The sequence below is a fragment of the Capricornis sumatraensis genome, chromosome 4 (assembly GCF_032405125.1).
Source record: "Capricornis sumatraensis isolate serow.1 chromosome 4, serow.2, whole genome shotgun sequence".
Classification (NCBI taxonomy): Eukaryota; Metazoa; Chordata; class Mammalia; order Artiodactyla; family Bovidae; genus Capricornis; species Capricornis sumatraensis.
The window spans coordinates 103,624,783-103,636,558 of record NC_091072.1 but is presented as its reverse complement, the minus strand read 5'-3'; the positions used below and the strand labels follow the sequence as shown (position 1 = coordinate 103,636,558).

General features: G+C 36.7%; 1 protein-coding gene across 1 annotated transcript; it reads left to right on the top strand.

Annotated features, from left to right (window-relative positions):
* The first annotated feature begins 7,301 nt into the window (after positions 1–7,301).
* Positions 7,302–8,243, top strand: LOC138079022 (olfactory receptor 9K2). The gene has a single exon (XM_068971832.1). It carries the CDS (start codon positions 7,302–7,304, stop codon positions 8,241–8,243), a length of 942 nt encoding a protein of 313 aa, XP_068827933.1.
* Positions 8,244–11,776: the final 3,533 nt, after the last annotated feature.

Sequence of the window (11,776 nt, the reverse complement as noted above, 5' to 3'; positions counted from 1 at the left end):
GCTGCATAAGTTGCTTGTATATGTTTGAGATTAGTTGTTTGTCAGTTGCTTCATTTGCTATTATTTTCTCCCATTCAGAAGGCTGTCTTTTCACCTTGCTTATATTTTCCTTTGTTGTGCAGAAGCTTTTAATTTTAATTAGATCCCATTTGTTTATTTTTGCTTTTATTTCCAGTATTCTGGGAGGTGGATCAATCAGAAAAAGAAATAAAAGGAATCCAAATTGGAAAAGAAGAAGTAAAACTTTCACTGTTTGCAGATGACATGATCCTCTACATAGAAAACCCTAAAGACTCCACCAGAAAATTACTAGAGCTAATCAATGAGTATAGTAAAGTTGCAGGATATAAAATCAACACACAGAAATCCCTTGCATTCCTATACACTAATAATGAGAAAGTAGAAAAAGAAATTAAGGAAACAATTCCATTCACCATTGCAACGAAAAGAATAAAATACTTAGGAATATATCTACCTAAAGAAACTAAAGACCTATACATAGAAAACTATAAAACACTGATGAAAGAAATCAAAGAGGACACTAATAGATGGAGAAAGATACCATGTTCATGGATCGGAAGAATCAATCTGGTGAAAATGAGTATACTACCCAAAGCAATTTACAAATTCAATGCAATCCCTATCAAGCTACCAGCCATATTTTTCACAGAACTAGAACAAATAATTTCAAGATTTGTATGGAAATACAAAAAACCTCGAATTGCCAAAGCAATCTTGAGAAAGAAAAATGGAACTGGTATCAACTTGCCTGACTTCAGGCTCTACTACAAAGCCACAGTCATCAAGACAGTATGGTACTGGCACAAAGACAGACATATAGATCAATGGAACAAAATAGAAAGCCCAGAGATAAATCCACACACATATGGACACCTTATCTTTGACAAAGGAGGCAAGAATATACAATGGAGTAAAGACAATCTCTTTAACAAGTGGTGCTGGGAAAACTCATCAACCACTTGTGAAAGAATGAAACTAGATCACTTTCTAACACCGCACACAAAAATAAACTCAAAATGGATTAAAGATCTAAATGTAAGACCAGAAACTATAAAACTCCTAGAGGAGAATATAGGCAAAACACTCTCTGACATAAAAAATGTAAGCTCTTTAAGGGCTTACTTTTTCTCTGCTTCCATCACTGATTTTTCTTTTACATTTACAACAGTGTGTGTTTCAACAATAAATGAGTGAAACAAGAAAAGTGGTCAAAGGACTTGAATATACATTTTTCCAAAGGAGAAAGACATATGGCCAACAGGCTCATGAAAGACGTTCAACATCACAAATTAATGCAAATCAGTCACAATGAGATACCACCTCCTGCCTGTTAGAATGGCTATTATCAAAAAGGCAAGAAATGACAAGTATTGGTGAGGATGTGGAGAACAGGAAACAGAAAGTTTCGGTGAGAATATAAATTGGCTTAGCCACTATAAAAACTATGCAGATGACACCACCCTTATGGCAGAAATTGAAGAGGAACTAAAAAGCCTCTTGATGAAAGTGAAAGTGGAGGGCGAAAAAGTTGGCTTAAAGCTCAGCATTCAGAAAATGAAGATCATGGCATTGGGCCCCATGACTTCATGGGAAATAGGTAGGGAAACAGTGGAAACAGTGTCAGACTTAATTTTTTTGGGATCCAAAATCATTGAAGATGGTGATTGCAGCCATGAAATTAAAAGACGCTTACTCCTTGGAAGAAAAGTTATGACCAACCTAGATAGCATATTCAAAAGCAGAGACATTACTTTGCCGACTAAGGTCCGTCTAGTCAAGGCTATGGTTTTTCCAGTGGTCATGTATGGATGTGAGAGTTGAACTGTGAAGAAGGCTGGGCACTGAAGAATTGATGCTTTTGAACTGTGGTGTTGGAGAAGACTCATGAAAGTCCCTTGGACTGCAAGGAGATCCAACCAGTCCATTCTGAAGGAGATCAGCCCTGGGATTTCTTTGGAAGGAATGATGCTAAAGCTGAAACTCCAGTACTTGGGCCACCTCATGCAAAGAATTGACTCATTGGAGAAAACTCTGATGCTGGGAGGGATTGGGGGCAGGAGGAGAAGGGGACGACAGAGGATGAGATGGCTGGATGGCATCACTGACTCGATGGACGTGAGTCTGAGTGAACCCCGGGAGTTGGTGATGGACAGGGAGGCCTGGTGTGCTGCGATTAATGGGGTCGCAAAGAGTCAGACATGACTGAGCAACTGAACTGACTGACTGACTATAAAAACTTATGGATATTTCTCAAAATATTAAGAACAGAGCCAGTATATGATTCAGTCATTCCACTTCTTGGTATTTACCAAAGAATATGAGAGTACTAATTGTAAAGATATATGCATCCTTATGTTCATCACAGTACTATTTACAATAGCCAAGATAGAAAAACAACTCTAAGGCCCACTGATGGATGGATAAAGAAGATGCGGTGTATATATAGAATAGGATTATATTCAACCATAACAAAGATGAAACCTTGCCAATTGTGATAACACAGATGCACTTCAAGGATATTATAAATTAGACAGAGAGGGACAATTACCATATGACTTCACTCATACATGGAATACAAAAAACAGACAAGCAAAAATCAAAATAAGTAAGCAAACCAAACCAAACAAAAACAAACATGTAGATACAGAGAAGAGAATAGTGATTATCAGAGAGAAAGAGGTGGGGGAGTAGAGGGTGAAATAGGTAAAGGAGATAAACTATATGATGATGGAAACCAAATTTTCAGTGGTGAGCACTGTGCAGTGTATACAGAAGTAGAAATATAATGTATTCATGAAACTTGCATAATATAAACCAGTGTTACCTCAATAAACAATAAATTAAAAAATAATATATCTTGAAATGCAACAGATATCAAAAAAATTTTTTTCGGTCTCCTTTACAAGGATCGTCTTTAAGGCCAGTTTTTTATGCCTGTTCAAACCCAGAGAAGGCATTTCTTAGCTGTCTCCTTCTCTACTTCTCTCTGGTAAATTTCTAGTTGGTCGACAGTTAGCTTTTTGCTTTTATGGAGCTAACCATCTCTACTCCATTGCTTATCACCAAACTATTTTTAAGTTTCATAATTCACTTATACTTGAACTTTTCCATGCTTTATTCTAAATACGGTTCACTTGGAGCTCTCTGTTACGGTACACTTTTCATTCTAAGCAAAACCTGTGGTTCAGTTCTCTGAGTGACACCTCTGATTTAGGAGCAGGTTTCTGGGTACGGTCAGTAGCCAATGATATTATCACTCTTGGCACAGAAACTTCATCCTTTGAACTGAGGCTCCTTAAATCAGAGCTCCAGTAGTCTTGGTGTAACATAACAGAGGTCAAGCTTCTACTCTATGAATGGAGGCTGGATAAAGATAGACATCGTCAAGATATTTTAGCTTGCTTTGAATAGACCTTCTGCATTATTTATACCTTGGGGATAAGATATATTTGCTGCCTGATACTCTCAAGGTGATGGGCTTCCCAGGTGGCACTAGCGGTAAAGAGCTCATCTGCCAATGCAGGAGACAAAATAGTGGTTCAATTCCTGGCTTGGGAAGATCCCCTGGAGGAGGGCACAGTAACCCATTCTAGTAGTCTTGCCTGGAGACTCCCATGGACAGGGGAGGTTGGTGGACTACAGTCCATTGGGTTGCAAACAGGTGGACATGAATAAAGCAACTTAACTCTCAGGGCGATATGATAGCCTTTGTCTGGTACCTAGGGGAAGAGAAATCAGTGTATTTTTTCCTGCACTTGCTTGAGTGTAGGAAAGTTATGCTGTGCTGAGAGAGGAGAGGAAGGAAGTGGGTATTTGATCAAATAAGTGTGTGAATATTTATATTGACTTTATTCACAATATCTGAAATCAGAAAACACCTCAATTGCCCAAGATTTAATAGTATCAAAATTTGGTACATATGTAAATAGAATACTCATCAATAAAAAGAATGAGTTACTTATAGATATTACAAAATGAATAAATCTCAAAATCATTTTACTCAGTGAAAGAAACCTGAGAGGAAAGGGTGCATACTATATGCAAACATATTTATATGCAAAAAAAAATCATATCACTGGTTAGCTGAAAATGGAGTTGGAAGCAGGCATGGTTAAAAAAGGGCATGGACTGGTGATTCGATTCTTACATGATAGGATACATGTTTCAACGCCATTCTCCCAAATCATCCCACCCTCTCCCTCTCCCTCTGAGTCCAAAAGTCCGCTATACACATCTGTGTCTTTTTTGCTGTCTTGCATACAGGGTCATCATTTCCATCTTTCCAAATTCCATATATATGTGTTAGTATACTGTATTGGTGTTTTTCTTTCTGGCTTACTTCACTCTGTATAAACCAGTCTATGCCCGATGCAGGATACAGCCCCCTGGGGCTGGTGCACGGGGATGACCCAGAGGGATGTTGTGGGGAGGGAGGTGGGAGGGGGGTTCATGTTTGGGATCACATGTATACCCGTGGTGGATTCATGTCAATGTATGGCAAAACCAATACAGTATTATAAAGTAAAATAAAGTAAAAATAAAAAGTTAAAAAAATAAAAAAATAAAATAAAATAAAATAAAATATGACTGTTCTCTTGGGACCTGAAAAAAAAAAAAAAGGCATGATAAGTCTCTTGGAAATGCTCTGTATCTTGATATGGTGATGGTTTCATCGATGTATAAAACTGGTAAAAACTCACAGAAATGTATACTTGGTGAATACAGTTTATTTCACACTAATTATTTCTCAATAAAGTGTTTGAGAAAAAATAATGAGTAGAGCTGCATTTTTAGATGCAGGGAGTTGTGTTTTAGAACTCTGACTCAGATATGTCTTTTTTTGGATTGATGATTTTAAAAAAGACCTTTTTGGTCCTTCCCAAAGGATTCTCATAAGAAAATAGCTCTTGTATGTATGCTGACTCCTATTAGACTCAGGCTGCTTACATACACTCCCACCCCTAATTTCTTTCTTTTCTTCTTTTCTTTTTTAAGTCTGGAGTCCCTATGTTCCTCATGGATCTTGACTCTGGAGTCTAGACATCTTAATAATAAATTTATACTTCTTTCTTTCCCAGGAGGACTATATCCCAGAAGGTAAAGAAAAGCTCAATGCTGCAATTATAAAAATTTATACTGTTATGCCAAAGCCATTATGATAACTGTTGCTTTTATTTGAGCAGATTATCAGAGATTCCAGATGACTCAGGACCTCTACTTGGATGTCTAAGACAATCTACTTTTGCTTCTTAAAAGCAGTCAGGCACTAGAAAATGCAGAAGAGGAACTATCCTATTGATTGATTCCTCAGATTCACTTTGCATAACTACAGAATATAATTCCTGGAAGCATTTCAGAGTTAACCAAGTATCACTGGAAAATACACTTGTTTGTCTTCTACAAAGGACAATGACTTTTTCCAATGTCAACTACTAAAGGAAAGTTCAGTAGTTTACATAGAGCAGTAAGAAAAATAAGGCTATTTTCTCTAAGGGAAGAATATGAAACTGGGAAAATGAACATGTATCTGGATATTTCGAGAGGAAAGGGGTTCATTTTATCTTGACACAAATATTTTAAAAATTATTTTTGTAACAGTCATTAAATTTGTTTACTCTTTCCAAAATTAAAATAATAACAAGACAAAACATCAGAATTCTGCTGCTTATTTTTACAGAACATGACAAATTACCAAACAATATAAGGTAAGAGTAAATTTGAAAGCATGTGAGTTTTTGACAAATAATAAATCACCAACTGACTACTTGTCTATTGGATACTCTGGGAAAAACACTCTCCTTTTCCCAGATATAAGTGTATTTAGCTGTAAACTTATTAACATTAGAATAAGTTTGATAGGAATAAATCTCAAAAATTAAAGTAATCTGGTCCCTTGGTTCTAGGCAGGATTTCAAAGAAATATAAATAAGATACATTATTTTTCAAAAAACATTTTATAACTACTACAGTGTTTCCTTCCACTGTTTAAATAATTTATACTCCCAAGACCCTAACTCTGATCTATTTAAAATCTTGCCCCTTTATAATTATCTTCATATTTAATTTTTGATGTATCTGGTGAATAACAAAAATATATCAAGACAACATCATACCATTTTACTGAAAGTCATCTGTTCCTCACCAAAATATTAAACTTCTCTCATATTTCTTTATCAAAGAAAAAGGTGATAGATATCACACAGTGATTAGAGCATGGGTTCTGGAACCAGATTTCTTGGCTTCAGATTTCAATTCTGACCCTAGTAGATGTCTTTCAACATATTTTATTTCTTGATACTTCATTTTCCTTACTGTAAACTGGGGAATACAATAACACTCACTGCCTATTGTTGTTGTATGTATTAAATGAGCTATTATGAAAGCATTTAGAGAAGTGGCCTATAAAAGATGCCACATAATGTTTGCTATTATTGTTGTCTACACAGATTCATGTATATAAAGCCATGGGGAAAAGAGTGATCTTATTTGAAGTGTCTAGTAAATGGACTAATGATGACTGTGAAAGTTATATTCCAGGTAAATAAGAATGCAATCAACAATTTCTTCTTTATGTATCTTTTGTTCAGTATCCATTTCTAAATAATTCTATCTAGAGAGAATAAGTCTCTTTCTTTACTATGAGCTGTCAGTTGAGGAAATGAAGGAAAATTGTTTTTATGAAAGAAATTTTGAGGCTCATCTGGAGAAATTCTAGCATACAAGTGCTGATAATTTTTGTGTTTGGTTGTGCACAACTTTTTCTTTGTGAGTATACAAATTATATCAGAATCCATGGTTTCCATTACCCACAAAAAAGAATGGCATCTTTTTGGTATCTTAAAATTCAAATTCATTTCCTTTGTATCTGCTGGTACTCTATACTTGGCAAGCTAAATTTTCCTAAACTAGACTACTGAAGCCCTTATCTCCAAACCCAGACTTCAAAATTGCTTCCAAAATATTATTTATTGAAATATTTGTGCTCTCTTGTAATCACTATTTTCTGGCATTACATTTATTGCATAAATCATGAGTTGGAAATATATACAGAAGTGATACACGCACTGTGAAAGGTATTTGGGGGAAAGACACTGTATTAGATTCAGAAGGAAAAGATCTAATTCCACCACTTGTATAAATTAGTAACTTTTAAGGTTAAAATAAATAATGATTTTAGAATAGTTTTGTGACTCCTAATACAGTAAGAGATGATTTGTAACTAGGATGACAGCCGAGTTCATTTGCTTATTTTGCTTTGTACCTCTCCGCAGGTTTCTGCCATGGGTGACAAGGGAACAAGCAACTACTCAGACGTGACTGACTTCATTCTTGTCGGCTTCAGGGTCCACCCAGAGCTCCATATTCTCCTCTTCCTGCTTTTTCTGCTTTTCTATGCGATGATCCTTCTAGGAAATATTGGCATGATGGTCATTATTATGACTGACCCCCGGCTGAACACACCAATGTATTTCTTCCTAGGCAACCTCTCCTTTATTGATCTCTTCTATTCATCTGTTATTGCACCCAAGGCTATGATCAACTTCTGGTCTGAGAGCAAGTCCATCTCATTTGCAGGCTGTGTGACCCAGCTCTTTCTCTTCGCCCTCTTCATTGTGACCGAGGGGTTTCTCCTGGCAGCCATGGCTTATGACCGCTTCATTGCCATCTGCAACCCACTCCTCTACACTGTCCAGATGTCAACACGTCTCTGTGTTCAGTTGGTGGCTGGTTCCTATTTTTTTGGCTGCATCAGCTCAGTTCTTCAGACCAGCATGACATTTACTTTATCCTTTTGTGCTTCTCGGGCCATTGACCATTTTTACTGTGACACTCGCCCACTTCAGAGACTGTCTTGTTCTGATCTCTTCATCCTGAGAATGGTTTCTTTCACCTTATCTGGCCTCATTACCTTGCCTACCATCATAGTTATTGTTATTTCATATTTGTACATTGTGTCCACAGTTCTAAAGATACCCTCCACCGAAGGACGTAAAAAAGCCTTCTCCACTTGCAGCTCCCACTTGGGAGTCGTGAGTGTACTGTATGGTGCTGTCTTTTTTATGTATCTCACTCCTGACACATATCCTGAGCTCAGTAAAGTGGCCTCCTTGTGTTACACCCTACTCACTCCCATGTTGAATCCTCTGATTTACTCTCTGAGAAACAAAGATGTCAAAGAAGCTCTATACAAACTTTTGGAGAAGAAAAGTACTATTCTGTGATTATTATTTCTCTTCCACTAATGAGTGGTGTCTGTTTATTTTGTATTCCTCTGGTCATCAATGAAATTATTCTCCTGAGTATCATATAAATATTATCAAAAGCTTTTTAAAAGTAATACATTCTTTCCATATAGTACTTTATTCACATGTGAGCATTGCCAAACGTAATGTCTTGGATATTGGAAATGCTCTGGAGATGCTCAAAAGCATTGTCCAAGATGAATCTTCACACTAATCTCAAATAACAGTGTATTTCACAAAATTGATTTCTATTTGTTTTTATGACATTCTGCTGAACACTGTTTTTTTTTTTTTTAACATTATAATAGTGTTTAAACAATTATTTTGTCTAGTGTTAGTTTTGGAATGGCTCCTTCCTGTATACACAATCCCGGATGGCTCAGACTATAAAGAATCTGACTGCAATGCAGGAGACCCAGGTTTTTCTTTTCTTTTTTTTCCCTTTATTTTGCTTTACAATACTGTATTGGTTTTGCCATACATTGACATGAATCAGCCACGGGTGTACATGAGTTCCCAATCCTGAGCCCCCCTCCCACCTCCCACCTCATATCATCTCTCTGGATCATCCCTGTGCACCAGCCCCAAGCATCCTGTATCCTGTATCGAACATAGACTGGCGATTCGTTTCTTACATGATAGTATACATGTTTCAATGCCATTCTCCCAAATTATCCCACCCTCTCCCTCTCCCACAGAGTCCAAAAGTCCATTCTATACATCTGTGTCTCTTTTGCTGAGACCCAGGTTTAATCCCTGGGTTGAGAAGATCTCATGAAGAATTAAATAGCCACCCACTCTAGCATTCTTTCCTGGAGAATTCCATGGACAGAAGAGCCTGGAGGGCTACAGTCTATGGGCCACAAAGAGTTGAACATGAGTGAGTGAATAGCACATTTTACACACCATCATTAGATATTGACAAAAATGTCCAACTTACTTTTTAAAATAAATGATTCCTGAATTATCACTAATTTCTCTAACATGCTAAAGGGTTTTGACCTGAAATAAACAGACTTCCAGGTCTTTTTCTAGCAAATATGGGCTTATTTGGGATCAGCAGAGAATTATAATTTATGGTCTGTAATCATGGTGAGACATATGCAAGTCTCTGCAGGCCAAGGGAAGGAGAAACATTTTATAGAAGAAAGAGGAAGCTGGGAACTCTGTAGTGAACACAATCCTTGGTTTTTCACTGGCTGAGTCTTTGCCAGGGAAAAAAAGAGTAATCTTCTTGTACCCCTTCCAAAGGAATGGATCAAAGCCTAAAAAATCCAGCATTGTTTCAGAGAAAAAAGTCCTGTTTGCATTGATTTATGGCAAAAACCACGACAATACTGTAAAGAAATTAGCCTCCAATTAAAATAAATAAATTAATTTTTAAAATGGGTTGAAGGTTAGCCACCTTAGGAGAAGCAACCTCTGTTCTGCAGGGAACAGGCTGGTCAGTTTCCATGGAAGAGTCTGATCTCAAATCACACCAAAGTGCCAAATGACTAATAGCCTAAAGAACCACATATTAACCCGAAAGTCAAAACATTTAAATAGATCAAAAATAAAGCCACTATGTCTGACGCAGGATACAGCATGCTTGGGGCTGGTGCATGGGGATCACCCACAGAGATGTTATGGGGAGGGAGGTGGGAGGGGGTTTCATGTTTGGGAACACATGTAAGAATTAAAGATTTTAAAATTTAATTAAAAAAAAAATTAAAAAAAAAAAAAAAGCCAGAGTGCTTCAAATGCAAAGAGGGTGAAAGCTCAGTTCCAGGATAAACACATCTTCACTCTCCAGAGTTGGTGAGTAAAACAGTAACCAACAATGGCCCAAAGGAGGGTACTGCACCTGTTTGCATACCACCCCTAGAGCTGCTGGCACTCTTCTCTGGTCCCTGTGGGGGCTACTGAAATGTTGACCTGAAACAAACAGACTGCCTGATATTTCTGCAGCAAACATGCAGGAGAAGCACAGAGCTGCAATTCAAGGTCTGCCGCCATGGCAAGACACATGCAAGTTCCCGAATGACAATGGAAAGGGAAATCTTTTAAAGAAGAAGGAAAGATTGAGCATGTCAACTACAAATTGGCATTTGCCATATACCTCTACAAGGATTAGATCAAGTACTGACACAGCTGCTGATTTTTTAACACTCTCTGAATGGAGTTCAGGGTAGAGAACAGAAATGAGGCACTCTGTGCTCTGGGAAAAACTGGGAGAACAGGTCTTCAGATAGTTAGATATTTTCAGGAGCTGATTTTATGAACTCAATTTTTGTGTCTCCTCACATCTAGAAAAACACTAAAATCCATGGTGATAACTGTTCCTTGTAAGCAGCAGAAACCTTCAAAAAGTGTGTGCTTGATTTTTGAACAAAAAAATATGTGCAAAAAATATGTACACGCCTTCAACAAAATCACATATATACTGACCATCTTTGGAGTAGTTTCTCGGAGCTATCTGAGGTGCTGTCTCCCAGACTATAGACTTCATTTTGCCCCAAATACAGTTCGACTCATGACTCTCAGGTGTGTAATTTTTTTTAAGCCAACAGGTGCTGCAATGAACAAAGAGTCCTGATTTTTCATTGGGTGAGTCTTTCATAGGAAAGGAGAGAAGTCTTTGTCTTTCCCATTGGGCTCTGCTTTGTTGTAGGTGTGAAAACTCCCGACTTTGAGCCTTCTATTCTAATTAATTGAGGTTTCTGTTTACTAATTTTTTATAACCATTCTTAAATTTTCACTTGAATCAACTATTTTATATATGCTGTATCAAAAGGTAATAATAATAAGAAATAAACAATAAATAATCTTCATTTTATACATCAGTTTGAGAAATTGTGTGAGTGTGTCAGCCATAGGGGAGTGCTCTGAGGACCTGCTTGCTTCTGGGTCCTAATATAAAAAACCAAAGTGGGAGATAAAAATATACAAATTTTTTGAGCAATCATTTCCTTAAATGAACCTTCATAATTTTTCCTATATTAATTATTTAAGGAATATTTAATAAAACAATAGACGCTAAGCAGTTGTCAAAATAGAATGTGATTCAAAATTTTCTTACTTGCCTCTGTACCTTCATTTATTCTATTAATATTATTTAATCTCTAAAATCATCTGATCTTGTGGTAGGCTTAAGTATAAATAACCTTATTCTTTAGAGAACTTACAATTTAATGTTGGAATCAAATCATTGGACATGTAATTGAAATTCAGAAATTTTATTTTATTGTTTAATGCACACAAAGAATAAATATGGAGATTGTAAGGTGGGGTGCCTGAGAGTGGGTGTTGGTAATCAAGGAAAGTCTTCTTAGGGCTATATAGAAAATATATTTGAAGGACATAAGATTGGAGTCAGGGATACTGCTTTATCAGTTTATGTTATTGATGGGGCTTGAAATATGCCAATGTAATTTTAAAAAGGCTTATTTAAAAATATAAGTATAATATCCAGAACACAGTAACTGATTAGTATGAGAAGAATGCAGCAAAGAAGGTGAGTCTCATCATTT

Bases quoted from the DNA above. Each gene is read 5' to 3' on its own strand.
- LOC138079022 (XM_068971832.1), top strand. From the start codon at position 7,302: ATGGGTGACAAGGGAACAAGCAACTACTCAGACGTGACTGACTTCATT.